The sequence below is a fragment of the Chrysemys picta genome, chromosome 4 (genome assembly GCF_011386835.1).
Source record: "Chrysemys picta bellii isolate R12L10 chromosome 4, ASM1138683v2, whole genome shotgun sequence".
Taxonomy (NCBI): domain Eukaryota; kingdom Metazoa; phylum Chordata; order Testudines; family Emydidae; genus Chrysemys; species Chrysemys picta.
In genome coordinates, this window is record NC_088794.1 from 96,137,766 (window position 1) to 96,154,241 (window position 16,476).

The 16,476-nt window shown below is 43.4% G+C and overlaps 1 protein-coding gene across 2 annotated transcripts in view; it reads right to left on the minus strand.

The window, feature by feature from the left end:
* Positions 1–980: 980 nt before the first annotated feature.
* BAHD1 (bromo adjacent homology domain containing 1) overlaps positions 981–16,476 on the minus strand; it is a 66,841-nt gene continuing 51,345 nt past the window's right edge. For both annotated transcript variants that reach the window (XM_042857417.2, XM_024106680.3), the window contains exons 3-7: positions 14,921–15,282; positions 12,571–12,730; positions 11,460–11,536; positions 8,038–8,129; positions 981–4,508 (exon numbers count right to left, since the gene is read on the minus strand). In XM_042857417.2, coding sequence (XP_042713351.2) covers positions 4,319–4,508; positions 8,038–8,129; positions 11,460–11,536; positions 12,571–12,730; positions 14,921–15,282 — 881 coding nt within the window. In that variant the 3' untranslated portion in view covers positions 981–4,318. The remainder of the gene's footprint in view (positions 4,509–8,037; positions 8,130–11,459; positions 11,537–12,570; positions 12,731–14,920; positions 15,283–16,476) is intronic.

Below are 16,476 nucleotides of genomic sequence, written 5' to 3' on the forward strand. Positions count from 1 at the left end.
AACCAGCCCAATTTAGATACATTTAGATTTGCACACAGAGCAATAGACAAAGAAAGTGAGTCCAGTGGATGGCACACCAACCTAGGAGTCAGAGGACCTGGCTTCTATTCCCAGCCCTGCCACTGACCTGCGGGGTGAGCGTAGGCAAGTCATTTCACCCCTCTCTGCCTCTGTTCCCTCTCCACCCTTTCTTTGTCCTGTCTATTTCAACTGTAAACTCTTTGGGACAGGGACAGACTTTCACTATGTGCATGTACAGCACAACAGGGTCTCTCTGTCACAGTTGGGGTCTCTAGGTACTACTGTAATACAAATTACAGACATCCACTGATCTCCTGGTGATGTTGAAGGGACTCTCCCCTCCCTCCCTCACCCCCCAAGGTGATAATCCGTCATCCCTCAGAATGCTTTGCTGAATGCGTCTGTTCCAGTGGGCGTTTCCGTCTGGTGTTCTGAAGGCACAGGACTTGGAGGCTGAGGGGTTTTTGGCTTTTACCACTAAGAAGTCAACTTCTTTTTTTATTTTTAATTCATTTGAGAGGAAGACATCCTCTCTCAGATACTCCTGGGATGGAAGCCACAGAAAACCAGATTAAAAAAACAATGCCCCCATCTGGTGCTCACTCAGCATCTTCCTCCTTGGGTGGCTCTCTCGACACACACAAAGATACCTAATTACTTTCCCTATCCCTTTGTCGGCTCATTCTACAACCCTACAGATATCCACACCTCCATAAGTACTTCCCCCCCTTCGCTCCCAACTGCAAGTTTCCCATCAATCACACATACCAAGGTCGCACATTAACATTTGCTCCTAACAGACTCAATCTTGCTCGCTTCTGGTTCCTGGATTACTGGCCTCTACTCAGTTCTCCTCTTAAATTATTCAAAGAGCCCCCCTGCCTGAAAACTGGCCAGAGCTGTAAGCCATATGGAATTCTGAGTGACAGCGAAAAATAAAAACTGCTCAAGACTTGACATTTGTTTTCTAAATCAATACAATTTTTCAAATTTATTTTTTAAGAATTACTTCTAATATATCTTTCTCACAGAAGGAGGGTATAGGGAATGTTCTCATTCCATCTGTAAACACTGAAATACAGATCTGGGAAACCAGGGAAGAGACACAAAAAAGTGCATTTTACAAAATTCTCAACTAAAATATATTTTACATGTATTACATTTCAATTTAAATTCTACTGACTGCATTTTCAGTTTCAAAAAATATTTCCATATCTAATAGATTAAAAAAGCATGAAATATTCTCATTATGGATAAGACATTTTGATTCATTTACATGCTGTTTGCACAACAGCATAAGCAACCATGTGAGTCTTGAACAATGTTCTTGGCCTGAAGCAGATTCTGACATAACATCAGAAGAGACAGGATTTCTCCTCTCCAGATGGGGGTGGCAGCACATCCCAGAACATGGGTAAATACAATTTTTCCTCCCCCTTTGGGCAAGCTGGATTTCTTTTCCCCCACCTGGAAAGGAGATAGGACAGGTGGAGGGGGAACCAGGAGAAGTAAGATTTTCAGCAAGTGACTGTGGTTTCTGAGGCTGGATAGTAAACACTTTACTGACTTTGCAGTAGTGTGCAGATTTGAATTAGCAGGAAAGCTTGAGAAACCCTGTCACGACACCAGTAAATAAAGCTACTCCTTTTGCAGAAGAGGATCCCCAGGCATCCTAGCATGGACTGTCCCTGACCCCATTGATCCTACTCAGGATGGCTGTCCAAGGAGTCCCAAATCTGACTCAGAACATATCAGCTTGTCCATATAAGGGTTCCTAAGACTTTCCCATATCATCAATCTGGGCTGTTTCCCCTGTATTAGTCCCACTGCTCCATTTTCCTTGTGCGCCCCTCTCCACACTGTAGCCACAACTAACTACCTCTCACCATGGGACCAGAAGGGCAGGCAGCAGCTACAGAAACTACAATATTGCTCCACAACCACACCACTGTTTACTACGAGGGAGCAGGAACTACACCATCCTCCCATCTAGAACCAATGAGCATCCATCCCCTCTCACTTGGCCAATTGAGAGCCCTGAGGTTACCCCAACCCTGCTCTGATGCTGTAGTGAAATGCGCTCTGTAGTGCCAATGGCCTGACCTCCTTATTCCAAGTAATTGTTAAGGAAAACACAGACAATTACTTGACACCAACAGTGCCTTGAGGTATAAATGGGATTAGATGCTTAAATTATGGATTTGTGCTCAGGTGCCTAGGGTTAAACCTCTTGAAAATGAAGGCTTGGGAGTTTTCCCCTGGGGCGCACTGGCAGGGACTTTGGAATTTTCCATCGTCCTCTGGAATACTGAGCAGGAATTGTCCATTGAGATCAAGTGAACATATGCCACACTTCCAGGGTTGGCCCTCATGGATCTCAGACCTTCCCATCTTCTTTCAAGGTTCTCTTGTCCTTCCATAAACATTCCCCTCTTTGGTATGTAGAGCAAATCTATGGATAACGCCTGTGTTAACAGAAACACAGGCTGCACAATTTTCATGTAACGGAATTTAATGTGGTCGGGATATTTTCTCCAGGCCAGGAAGGCGTAGCCTCAGTGATCAGAGCAAGAGGAAAATCCCCTTGATTCCAGCTCCGTCAGTGTCCGTGGTGAGTAAAGGTAGTGCTACTTCCACTTAAAGGACAACAACATTAAAGCAGTATGAACACTTCTATTGTTTAACACTAGTTCAGGCACCCCCAAAACTGAAAATGCAGGTCCCTAGTTTAAATGAGTGACTCCAGCAGTCAGCAGGTACATGGACCGATACAGTGTTGATTCTCATTCTTTAAATTAGTGCAATCTACAAATGGATTCCCAGCTTTGTGTGACTGATTCAATGGACTCTGTTATGCTGTCCTTTGGTTTTCTTTAGAATTAACTTCAATAGTTTGTGTTAAGATAAACTAAAGTATCTCTAGGATCTATACACATAAGGCAAGAGGCAAAAGTATCTGTAGGAATCAGGTAGCATTTTTCAACAACGCACACCTCTCATTGGTCAGTTCCTTTCAGAAGCCACAAAGCCACCCTGGTGAGCATGTTCAGATGTCAGTATAAGTGGTAGGGGAGGAGGATGGAAGGCAGTGCCAAGAGAGAGCACTGCTAATTTTCTCAGCAGTACGACCATGCCCGAGACCAAAACAATCGTGTCAGGTGTCATTTTTAGGATGAAATAGCCAAAGGAAATATTTTTCATTTCTTCCCCTGCCTCTAGCTTACCCACCTATGGTGGAATGTGCACTTCTAGATTCTACAGGGACTAAACTACAGCAAAGAAAACTGAACTTGGAAGGGAGAGAATAAACCATTTACACTGCTAAGGAAGGCCTCTGATGTCAAGGAGGGCAAGGAGACGAGTATCCTAAAGAGAAGAAAAGCATGGCTTTCACCTACAGAGCAAACCTCGTGTGTTCCATATCTTACAACAGTACGTGTCTGCTAGAGGTGTGCCTTGTTGGCCAAAGACCTCTGACAGACATGCAGCTTTCCATAAAGGCGTGAGGTAAGGCCTACTATCCCTCGCCCCGTTTTCTGCCTTGCAGCTGAAACAGAGTTCACGGCCTGCCTAAAGGCCCCAATCTGGGTTGTAAAGCATAGACTGCAGAAAAATTGTACAGGGAAAAGGAGTCCCTCTCCCTTTGCAAAGCAGAAACTATTCAGTATGGCAGACGGCCGCTCTGCACTTGGCACAACTTCAAGAGGCATTATTGGATTTTGAAGTAGCAGTGACATCAAGAATCCCCACACCCTGCCTTTTCTGCTGGGCAAGCATGACTCTCCTGCACCATGCAAATGAACTGGGCTTTGCCCTCTCTCTTCACATCAGGACATGAAAACCATGGACCTGTCACAGCTTGACTCATACCTGCACCACAGCATCCCTCCTGCATATTCTGACCACCCCCACCAATGATGGCTTTGGATTTAGTATACTGGCTTTTCTCCCCTGCAAAACCCCTCTCAATATATGCATCTCTATATACATATATAGATATAGATTTACATATGCAAGTACCTATATCTATATACATATATTTATTTATAGGTATATATTTTAATTTATGCTCTTTAATGAAGTGCTGTGCTTTGAACTGCTGGCCTTCCTTGACAGGGATCTGTTCCTGAATGCGGAAATCTTTTCAGTCTTTGAGGACAGAGTTCTTGGACGTTCCTTCTGGCCTGCAAGCAGTACTAGAAAAGTTGCTGAGCATGCATGGATGTCCCAGATGGTCAACCTGCCAGTGGCTCTCTGGTGCCACTTGTCATCACCATAGCTGGACTGAAGAGTTTTGCTACTGCGGATTCTTCAAGATGCGCCCATGTCGAAAATCATAGACATGGCGGCAGAGAAAAACCAGATCAGGATCAGTGTCCTCTGGCACCTTGCGATGTGGAGGTGTGGAATACTCTTCTGACGGAGGAACCATCATTGTTTTCCTGCCTGGGATCCCCTCGACACGACGCTTTGCCAAGGCACAGAATCTGCAATGTAATTAAATACAAAAAGTCACAGGGAATCTTCATTTAATGCCTTCACTGCTCAAGCTTTCACTATTCCTGCTAAGGCCTCCTGCTGGAAGAGACTATAATCTCTTTCTGCTCCTTAGGGTTACACCCATTATAGTATATTCCTGCCAGGCTACTCCAGGAGTGGGGAGGATAAAGTTATGGATTCTGGAACAGAACTATCCTTTCACCAAAAAGAGATTTAGAGGTTGGTTTACAAGTTATAACTACTCTGATCTTTACCAAGTAGCACACTAGTTTAGTTTCCTGGCTGGTAGATTCTGTACAGTTTTACAGTATGGAGGATTACAACAGTTAATCTGCATTGTTTAACCACCTTTGCCTTATTTCTGTTGATTAGCACTGGAAAAAGATTATTGCTCAAATAAAGGTGATTAAGCAAGAACATAAGCCAGGTCACAGAACACTCCATTCTTTGAGTCAACAAGGCCTTTTACTGGTGCCGCAGGATGACAAAAAGACTTAAATTAATGCATGCTAGAGTTGGATATTCTGCAACAATAACTGCCATTTGTGAGCCTGGTCCAGGAGGAGGAAAATGCCCTAGTGGATTATGGTACTTTAAAACAATGACCGGACATTTGCAGAAATAATGCGTGCGTATAAAACGATTCGCCAGCCAGTCAACCTGATAATTATACCACAGTGTTTTAATTTATAAGCACTCATGGCAGAAGGCTACTGGGCACCTTAAAAATATAAACATTTTAGTATGAATGGAGAGAATGTGCACAAACAGAGCTGAGACCAGGAGCAGAACAAAGCATGCCATCCAAACACCAAGTAAAATAAAAAACCTTGAGCCTTGCCCAGTGGGACGAAACAGACATGCAGTGGGGAGTGTTGGGAGGGACAGCATTCCTGGCCCTGCAGAGAAGGTCCTGCCTTCTGTCCTTTCTACAGTTTATTTATAGCAAAGCAGCTGTAAGAACCTCACTGAGCTCAGCTGTAGCAGCAGGACATAAGCAGAAAATACCTGATGTAGAAAAGCCCTCTTACATAAGGTTATATGACTATAGCCATAAAATAGTGATACATTAGCTGCCTGTTCAGCAAGTGAGCAACCTATGGAATGTGGGTGTAAAACTTGTGGGCGAAGGCTCCTGCACAGTAGCCAAGCTTGTTCTGCAATAGCTGCAGAGCTGGAGTGTTTTAAGGGCACAAGTATGCACATAACAGTAATCCAGCCTAAAGATCAAAGGCTGGAATCTCCATGCTAAGGTCGGCATCAGGAAGAAAGCGCCTACATTTGAAATATTTTGAAGCTTAAAAGCAAACAAACAACTGTTGACCACTGATGAAACATAGGCTTTGGTGATCAGATTGTGACTGAACATAATTCTCACGATGAGAACTCTTATCATTGTGTTTGGTACATACCCCAGACACAGAGCTGCCAATGAAACAGCAAAATCCTCCATCCACTGGTAAGATCTCCTTCCTATCTAGCTTGAGTTCAAACACATTCTTTGAAACGACTGTGGTAGCACTGGGATGGAATCACCATGAACAAGGCTTACGTAATGTGGGGCATCTGCTTACTAACCTAGCTGGTTGAACTCTCACCTGAATAGAGGCACTTAAGAATGGGGGAGGATATCTGCAAGATCTCAATGAAATGGATACCACTGATCAGGCTACCTTATCAGTTCAAGTGGTTTCAAACACACATTGTGCAACAGTGGTTATCTGAACAAGCATCTGTATAGGAGGTTCTTCTGAGCCAGTGAATTCAGTTTTGCTGACCAGTTTGTGAAAACACCTTCCCACTGCCTGTGCTGATGTCTTTAGACTCCCTGAGCATTCAAACCAGTTTAGCACAGGTCAGCAATGGACCACTTGTATAGTGTGCAGAGAGGCACATTTCTAAGGAACACCGCCAACAGGTCCAATTAGTACAAAATTTGTAAAGGCTCCACACGGTGCAATAAAAATATATCAACATTTGGCCAGTGAGTCAGGAATAGCCCCTGTGGGTTCTGAGATGGGTAACCTCTCCGCATACAATAATTTATGAGGAAAGGCTATATTCCAATCACAGCAGCTTCATGTCAGAGCTGATGCAACTTCATAGGTTCAAAGTAATTAGAGTAGGAACAAACCTATCCTATTTTTCTCTGGTGGTTTTTCTCTGAACATACCAAGCACATTTGTGAGAACATCCTGGTTTCTTTTTTGCAGCGCCTCACTGTATCAACAAGCTTTTCTTTACTACATTTTCATTCTATGGCTCATTTTAGCAAGTGCTTCTGAAAGTGTAGATATGCCAAAAGGAAAATGACAGAAAGGGGTCTTTCCAAATTATTTTAATTCCCCAATTACTCAAAGTGGATTTATTCCACTTTTATTGAAGTTCCATAAAGGCAAATTCTGAGTAATTCAGAGCTGCTCTAGTTGCTTTAATGTAACATCCACCTGCCTGTCAAGCCATGCCACAGGGAAATGGGACTCCTGTCCAGAAGTTTCAAACCAGTGCAGAAGCCCAATGCTATATTATTCCCAGTCACTCACGTCTGCTTTTTTGGGGAGTGAGTTATTAAAAAAGCAGCAGGTAGTTAAGAACCAGGATGTACATGGTGCTCAAAAGAACTTTTGTAAAAATCAGTATAAGTTCGTTTAATTAAAAATAACTATTTTAGGAAATGACCTTCATTTTTAGAAACCCAGGGAAGCACTGGAACACGGCATAAGGACCAGTGTGAAACTGGCTAAGATCGTTTTACTGCCCAAGATGAGCAAAGAATACAATGCAACCAACAGCACAGCGTAAAAGCACATAAAATAGGACAGATTTTAAAGGGTTATTTTCCATTTTAATAACCTACGATCTGGACTTTAAATCTAATTTCTATTTTGCCATTGTTACTTTTATGTTAGAAAATACGGTTACTGTTAGAAAATACAGATACTCTGAAGTCCTTGGTCACTAAGACTGATTAAAAATAGCAAAAATTAAACTGTAAAGTCAGTTAAATATTTCTCTAGTCACTATATTGGGTGACCTAATTACCAAAACACCTGATACTATAGGCATGCCTACAAAGAGTGATAAGGACAGCAAACACATTAGGCATATGCATTTTAGTTGAACTTGGAGCATACATGTGCATGTGGAGGAAATGTATAATGCTTGTAAGGGTTTGCTACATTTTTCTATTACAGTACACTCCAGTTTTGTAACTGAAATGTTACTGTGTTTTACTGTGTCTACTGATGAGCATGTTCTGTAGAAGTAAGGTCATGCATGTGTAAACACTTATAAACTGCTTAGAGTGTTTATAAAACACAAAGCAAAAAGATATCCAAAGGAGCTAGAGCATGACAAACACTCCTAGATTAGCAGAGCACTCTCATTCACTAAATGTACCGCAGTACAGTTTAACTAGAAGAGGTAGGCTGCAAAGCACATGCAGTTCTGCTGAATGAGATCAGGTAATACAGAGATAAGCTGCAAAAGCAACAGCAAGTTAAGAGCACCACCTACCTGCAGTACTCTGCAAAGGTCAGAACATAGCACTTTTCCTCAATGCAGGCAATACTGTTTTCATCCTGATGTCGGGATGCAAAGATCTCATTCTGCAAACGGATATACAAAGGGGACAGTCACTCAACTGGACAGGAGCACTTAGAGAGGCAAGGCAGTCCTAGGTACTCTCTCATTAAAGAAGAGAAAGGCTATGCACACATGCAACAACACGCTTCTTAAAGAGAAAGCACAACCCCCTACAAGTTAGACGTTGCAATTAACCCAAACAATTTACAGTTATAATTTTATAGCCTAATTGTTTTAGTGCCCAAAAGAACTTCACTGTTTAACATTTGACCAAAATGTTATAGCTTTCCCATCACATAAACTCACTGCCATTCTACTTTATATTATCAGGTCTCCACATGTATGGCTAATATCACTGGTCAGTAAGACAGCTGCCACCAGCAGGCAGCTCAGATATACTGCTTATAACCAAATCTCTCATTTCAAATGCAATTGAGAGTCTGTGACTTATATTTCAGGTTTAAAAGTAGCAGCCGTGTTAGTCTGTATCTGCAAAAAGCACAGGAGTACTTGTGGCACCTTAGAGACTAACAAATTTATTTCAGCATAAGCTTTCGTGGGCTACAGCCCAGTTCTTCGGATGCATAGAGTGAAACACACAGACAGAAGATATTTATACATACAGAGAACATGAAAAGGTGGAAGTACGCATACCAATCGTAAGAGGCCAATCAATTGAGATGAGCTATGGACACAAATCTGACATCAGGAATCATAACATTCAAAAACCAGTGGGAGAACACTTCAACCTCTCTAATCACTCAGTGACAGACTTGTAGGTGTCAGTTTTGCAACAAAAAAACTTCAAAAACAGACTCCAAAGACAGACTGCTGAACTTGAATTAATATGCAAATTAGACACAATTAACTTAGGTCTAAACAGAGACTGGGAATGGTTGGGTCATTACACTAATTGAATTTTTCCCCCCCATGTTAAGTTCTCCTCATACCTTCTATGGATCATCTTGATTATCACTTCAAAGTTTTTTCTTCTGCTGCTACTGATCGCTCATCTCCATTGATTGGCCTCTTACAATTGGTATGCGTACTTTCACCTTTTCATGTACTCTGTATGTATAAATATCTTCTGTCTGTTTGTTTCACTCTATGCATCTGAAGAAGTGGGCTGTAGCCCATGAAAGCTTATGCTGAAATAAATTTGTTAGTCTCTAAGGTGCCACAAGTACTCCTGTGCTTTTTGTGACTTATATTGTGATAAGCGCTTCTCACCAGGTGACCTTTCAGAATGCTGCATTGAGCAATATGAATGCAGCTTTTTCAAAAAGTGCTCTTCCAATACCAGACTCAGCAAGAAGACAGCTTAGAGGGGAAAATGTCCTGTAATGTCTGTCAGGGGAAATATTACAAAAGGCCCAAGATGTAAAGAAATCCAAAGTAAAGACAGGATTTTTCACCCCATCCAATCCCAACGTCAGACCTCTAGAACTGTATGTGGAAAGACTGGAGAAATTGCATGGCAAAGAATGAACCTTCTTACAATCCCTCACTTTGTTTAGCAACCTAGGCAGGAGCTCTCTTCCTCCCTCACTTCCAATACCCTGGGGGACAGTCTCAGTTTTCTCTTTCCTGCTCTGGAAATCTTTTCTGATTAATTTACACAAATAAATGATATGAATGGTACTTAGCCAACCTCTCCCACTAGCCTCTAAAGTACTGTAGTGATCAGTCTCAGAGTAAATAAATTATCCCCTTTTCTTCTCCAACTCTCCCCCATCAACTGAAAGAGCTATTCTAAGTGATGAAAAAATGGCAATAGCGTCTTCTCCCCAGTCTGAATCTTGAAAGGGTGCATCTGAAGCAGTTAGGGAGGAGTTGACAAGTGCTGCCACTGGGCATAGGCCAACCCAGCTGGAGCTAATTTAGTATCAGGTGTGGGAATCCGAAGTGAAGAGGATCTGGGTGCTGTTGTGTAAGTGCCAGCAATGTGCTTCAGCGTTCGTTTGGCCTGGAGCCCCAGGGAAGCAGGGTAGGCGGAGGATGGGCTTCACTACAGCCTCAGGAGCAAGGTCAGAGTCTGGGAACGTGATCAACAACTAGAAAAGCAACAAAAAACTAACCAACAAACAAACCCCAACCCGTAGAGGTGTGTGAATGTTTTGGTTTCCTCCTTAAATCAAGTTTACCTGAGTCATCCTTGGCAAGCCTATTCCACCTACTCAGCCCAGTGGCAGCTTCTCCTTTTAAAGCAGTTTTTGTATAGCAAGACAGGTGTGGGAGGAGGAAAGTGAGCTAGTTCCTCCCTAACCTGACTTCTTGCTCTCTATGCACTAAAATGCAGCTAGATACTCTCAGATTTCGTTTGTGGACTACAATGTCACAAGGTACCAAACTGGTTTCCAAAAGAAAATCTGGGGATCATACATGCGGCATGAACAACTACTGAATGGAATTTAAAAACAGCACATTGTGGACTTTTTGTTGGATGGAAAAATGGCAGTAACTCATTCCTCTCTTATCTCTCTGTTCTTTTGGTTTAAAAATGTACCTTTTCCCCTCCATACAAAACCAAGCAAAGCAACAGGCCTGGGTTTGAAGACATACTGGGTCACAAGTTTTACTTTTAAAAGTGAACACTCTGTGCAGAAGGAGCACAGTATCCTTCTTAAATCTGTTTTTAACCCCCCTAATAAATCCACCCTTTTCTGCCCATTATACAAAAAGGGAACAGGAGCTTTTGGTCCCATATGACTAATTTCAGGCTAGAGGGATTGGACTGAGCCCCTAAAAGAGGAGTTTTTAATAGAAAGTCACAAATTCAATTAATAGATTTAAGGAAAGAAGGGACTCATTCGGATCATATAAGTCAGAGTCCCACATAACACAGGCCAGAGATTCTCACCCAATAATTCCTGCATCGAGCTCATAACTTCTGGCTGAACCAAAGCCTATCTTTTAGAAAGACATTCAGTCTTGATTTAATACAAAACACAGCATCTTCTGATTCCCAAAACAGTGCACCTTCCCCTAGCTAAAGTCAAATAGCCTCTTTTCTAAAGTGGCATAGGACTGTTTTCAGATCAGAGGAAATAGTAAATTTTAAAGCAAAGAAGATCCTGCGAAAGGTACAGATACTTCTGTTACCACCCATCCTTGCTACTCACAGCATCAGATTGCTTGTGTCCTACATGAAACACACTGGTTTTACCCATTCAACACAAAAATATGGCAGCATCTGTGGAGCAGCCAGGAGACCGGTGTGACAAGGATCCCGCCTCCATGTGTTATGAAGGGCTAAGCACGAATGCTGAGCAGGGATGTTCATTCCCTGGAATAGAGGGGATCCTTGCCAAATATCCCCTAACCGTCCCAACTAGGTATTTGGGACTGCTCACCTGATGCATGCTGGGATTGCGACCTCCCTGAGTGTGCTCTGGTCTGTAATACCACAGGAGACTCATCATTAGCTCTCCTGGAAGGAGACAAGAGACATTTTAAAGTCAGTGATGAAAACATGCATTAAGGAGTATCACAAAATCCAGTTTCAGTTCTCCTGTTTCATCCATCAGCCCTTCTATTTCCGTAGCTCTCACCTAACTGTAGCTATACCGTGATAAATATTTGATGCTGAGCTGAGTTTCCTTTTGTTATAGCAACTGACTAGGTAAAACAAGTGGTGTCACTATTCCATTGTACCTGCCCCACCTAATAACTATTCACAGTCCCAGATGAAGAGGTCACTAGTCAACAAAGCCAAACGTTCAAATATGAAATAGCAGCTGAACTGGGATTTGTCAAGTACACGGGTCCAAGGTCTGGTACTTGCAATATTTAGTCCTGGACAAATGAAACAACAAAAAAAGCACTGCTAGCATGGTCGCAGCAGTGGCCTTACCATCTTAAGTTTTGCTATTTCACAAGCTGTCAGGGGTATGACGTGCTCTGTATGATTTGGCATACTGAGCTTCCAACTTATACAAAGAATTAGGCTCTAGCCCTGGAGACCTGTCAGATATGGGATCTAACAATCAAAATCACACTATTCCAATTACCGTTCGGCTTGTCCCTATTACATGATTTTCAGTGCTAATACCAAGAACTTCTGCAGCTACAAATCAATGCTTCATCTCCCAGATTACAAACTGCCTAGGACATTTGCACAATTAGTGGTTCATGAGATACCTGCTCCTACAAAATCACATGGGAGAGATTGTTGCAAAGATCTTTAGTTGGTAGATCTGTGCAGATCCTTTAAGGACAATTACTGATTCTGAGTTAATGACTAAAAAGATGAAATTTCAGTTCTTGTATCAGGGGTCACCATGAACAGCTATAAGGCTCTGATTACCTAGCTCCTCCCCTTTATCACCAAAACCTGTAGTGGTGAGTTATTCTGGCAAATTAGCGTCCGCTACTCAATTCTGCCATTAACCCATTTCCACTCAGTTCTTTGGAATCTGACTGATAGAGTGTGAACATAATGTACTCTGGCTTTCTGCCCAGTACCTGTTTTCGGGTCTTCCCACAGCGCCGATATCTTTGCCACATAAGGCATAGATTTCTTTCGCGGTCCTGATTTCAAAAGGACGGTATCTCGTACCCGGATAATTTCCCCATCTCTCTCCACAGCCTGGTAGCTCTTACGAACAGCTGGCTCTGGCTCATTCTACAGTGTTGGCAGGGGAAAGACAGGCAAAAAGTTAGGCTAGGAAATACTTTAGAACAACTAATACAAGCTGCCTTTAATCGTCCTGGCCTTGATTAACACAGTTCACTAAAAGCCCTGTCCGAAGTGGTGCACCTTGGCTGCAAGAGATCCCAGAGAGAAGTCACACAGCACAAACCCACTCATAGCATCTCTACATCCAGAGGGTAAATTTGAAAAGTGGATGTGAACTATTTGCTAATGAACCTAGAAATAAAAAGCCACAGAACATTCTCCTAGGTTCAGTAATCAAGTGTCTTCAGATCAGGTATGGCCACCAGTCTGATGTTCAGAAATGTTATGGAGAAAACATACTGCTATTGCTTCTGTACAGTAGATTGCAGAATCTTCACCATGCCAGTTTAAGAATCAGTCCTAGTCTAAAAGGAAAAAGTAGTACTTCGAAACCATCTCCCCCGTTGTATTTTAAATGGATCAAAAGTGAGCATTCCTACACCTGTGCACACACAAACCTGCTTTCAGGTAAGTGTTCTTGTGACAACAATTTTTTAATACTATCAACCTAGATATTGTAGATTTCCAGCTGCTTATGGTACTGGTGCCATTGGAGACTAAATTTGTTGTTTGTTTTGAAATGTAATAATTATGCTTCCTAAGAGACTATTAAAAACTATTTGTAAGAATGCAACAATATGTCCTCTTGAAAATACAGGCAAAGTGAAATCCACTTTACCAACTAAATGAAGTCAAGGGGTTGTGACAACACAAATTGGACTGGAGCAAAAACATTTGGGCTGAGTTACTTGATTCTTGGCTTCTCATTCTTCCTCCAGCACTACAGCAGCACATGCCCTTGTCTCCAGCATGACAAATGAGCAAAGAAAAAGCCTAAAAGGTGAATGTTGCTTTTCTGCTCTGCTCCCACCTGACCTCTTGGGCATGAGGAACAAGAGTAACGGGCTCTGCCTCTATGGGTACATCTACAGTACAAAACCAAACCAAACCCAAAGCCGACATTCCCACCCAGGCTGGAGCTTCGGCTCTGAACTCAGCAAGGGGGTTGGTCCCAGAGCCCAAGCTCCAGCCCTAGTGGGAATGTCTACACAGCTATTTTTAGCTCTGCACTGCATGCCAGAGTGTGTAGACCTGGGCTCTGAGACTCTCTGCCACAGGGTTGTTTTTTTGCAATGTAGATATACCCTCTGAGTTAAGAGCCACTTGTTCTGCCCCAAGACATGGGATAGTTTCCTTCCGATTTTTTTTTTTTGGCCAAATGTGTGTGTACAATTTGATATTATGGATAAAATGAAACCGCAGAGCAGGGTAACCCCTGATGCAGCAGAGTTGCCTCACAGGGACAAATCTCTACTCCTACAGGCTCAGAATGCCAGAGATCTGTTGAAGGGGGAAGCCTAGTTGGGAAACCCCCATGGAGAAGAACAGCTGGCTAGGGCCTATAAATAGGGCATAAAAGATGTGGGCTGGTGGGGCCCCCATTGGGCTGACTTTGTGTCCTTCCCAAGCCCGTGTACTGGGCAACAGAGGGGAATTGTTACTGGAGCTACAGGCACCACCAATGGCTGACGAGACAAGCTCAAGCAGCTTGGCAGTTGCTATTTTTGCCTTAGAATTGCCCTTAGACTGCTGCTTCCTCTACTCCCTGTAGTGGGGATAGAAGGTACCACTTGCCACTTCCCTGCTGGGGTTCACTGCTTTTCTGATCCAGCACCTGGGTCCTGGCTTACAGGAGGCAGTCGTCCCTCTTTGACTACAAACCCAGCAGCACTCGTTATCAATAATCTGGGAAGCGGGGCAGGAGAAGCAGGTTTTCCTTTTAGGCTTTTTCTCTGCTTGCCTGTCATGCCAGACGCCAGGGCAGACCAGGGCATGTGCTGCTGCAGTACCGGAGAAAGAACGGGAAGCCAACAATCAACCCAAAGCCCAGCAAAAATGTTTTGCACCAATCCAACTGTTCCCTTGTTAAAGAAATGCTGGATGATATCCAGTGAGATCGTGCTGTTATAGAGGTAACAGCAGGAGTGTCACTCTGGAGAATGCTCTTGTACCTGCAGTCAAGTCTACCTAACCTGAAATCCTGCAACCCCCCTTCCTTGTCCCTACTGGATCTCAGTTTACTGTGCAGCATGCTTGGAGGCATACATAGGAAAGCAGGATTTTTCCAGCACTTACCACAACATACACGGCCTTTTCGCAGGCTGCACCCACGGGTATCCAGCCATTGGTCGCTCTCCTCCTGCTGATGCGCTGCTGCTTTGGATGAGAGTGACCTCCTGCTGCTTTGCTATCACAGGCATGTAAACAGCCCGCAGTATTTCGAAGACCAGATTTGGAGCCACTGGGGGGCTTGGAGCTCTGTGGACACTCTCGGGCCATGGTCTGGGGTTCCGAGTTGGGAGTCTGCAAGTGAGGAACTGGTTCTGCAGCTGGTGGCACACTGGGCACAGGGCATCCTGAGAGTGGGTGGGCAGGTGATGCGGGGTGCCCTGCCACAGGGATTGTGAGGCTCAGCTGGTCCAGAGATTTGCAACTTTCTAACAAGAGAGGGGGAGAAGGGAAGAGTGATATATTTGTACGGCAGTTTCTTGATAACGACTAAATTAGCAGGATGATCCCAAGCTAAGCAATACTTTCCTACAGAATTCTCTTGATTGCACTACTAGTAGTAGACAATACTTATATTTAAGGTAAACATGGACCTCCTGTACTAGGAAGCATTTTGTACTACTGCTCAATTCTAAAAGCAATGACACTTGAATATGCTGCTTTGAAAATGCAGTTAAGTACATCCTCACTATGACAAACCCATTTGATATGCCCCTCAGTAGTGCTAGCCTATCATGGACAAAGGGCTGGGTTAGCACCCTAAGTGATACTAGACTTCAGTGATTCCAGCCTGTCAACATACATGTAAAGGTGAGTAGCAGCAGGGCTTACTGTGTGAGAGAGTGAGAACTCGCAAAGGACTAAATTATACATGAACCATCTGTCACGGACTCTCTACACATACTCAACCCTGCCTCAGCACAGGATGGTGGACTAGATGACCTCTTGAGGTCCCTTTTAGCCTTACATATCTATCCCTCCGTACTAATCCAAAAGCCCAATTTCCTTCAAGGTGCCAATGCAGGCACTAAGTTTAGTCAGTGGAAGTGAAGAGCTTTCTCTAATGAGATCCAGAGCAATGATAAAACATGGGGCCGAGCTTGAAACAAAGCACGGGCTGTTGCCTTTAGGACAGCCCTATATCCCAGAAGCAGACAGATTTACGACAAGTCAGCTGACAAAGCCTTCGAAAAGCATCCCAAAGCATTTTACAATGATAACACACATCCAAAATTCCCAGTGTCCGAAGTGTTTAATCCATGAAATAAGCCAGAGTAAAAAAGAAAGAAGCTTAGATCTGAAGAAGTCTAGTGACACAGCATTATCAACTCCGGCAGGAAGGGAGCCCCCAGCTTAACAAACAGCCCAGTTCATACGAAATTCCCCATGCTTCATAAATCTGAAAGCATGCATCCTGGAAATGCCAACAGGGCAGCTTGAGGCAATCTCAGACAGCACTAAGGTTCACAAAGACAGTTGCTTTGATACATCTGCAGGTCCCCAAGTGGGCACCGCCTTAAAAATCAAAGCAGTTTAAGAGAATCAGCGTAATAACTGATTCAATTTACAGAGTGAAGCATGGCTGAGGCTGCTCCAGACAGCAGGAAACTGCTGCCCTCTGC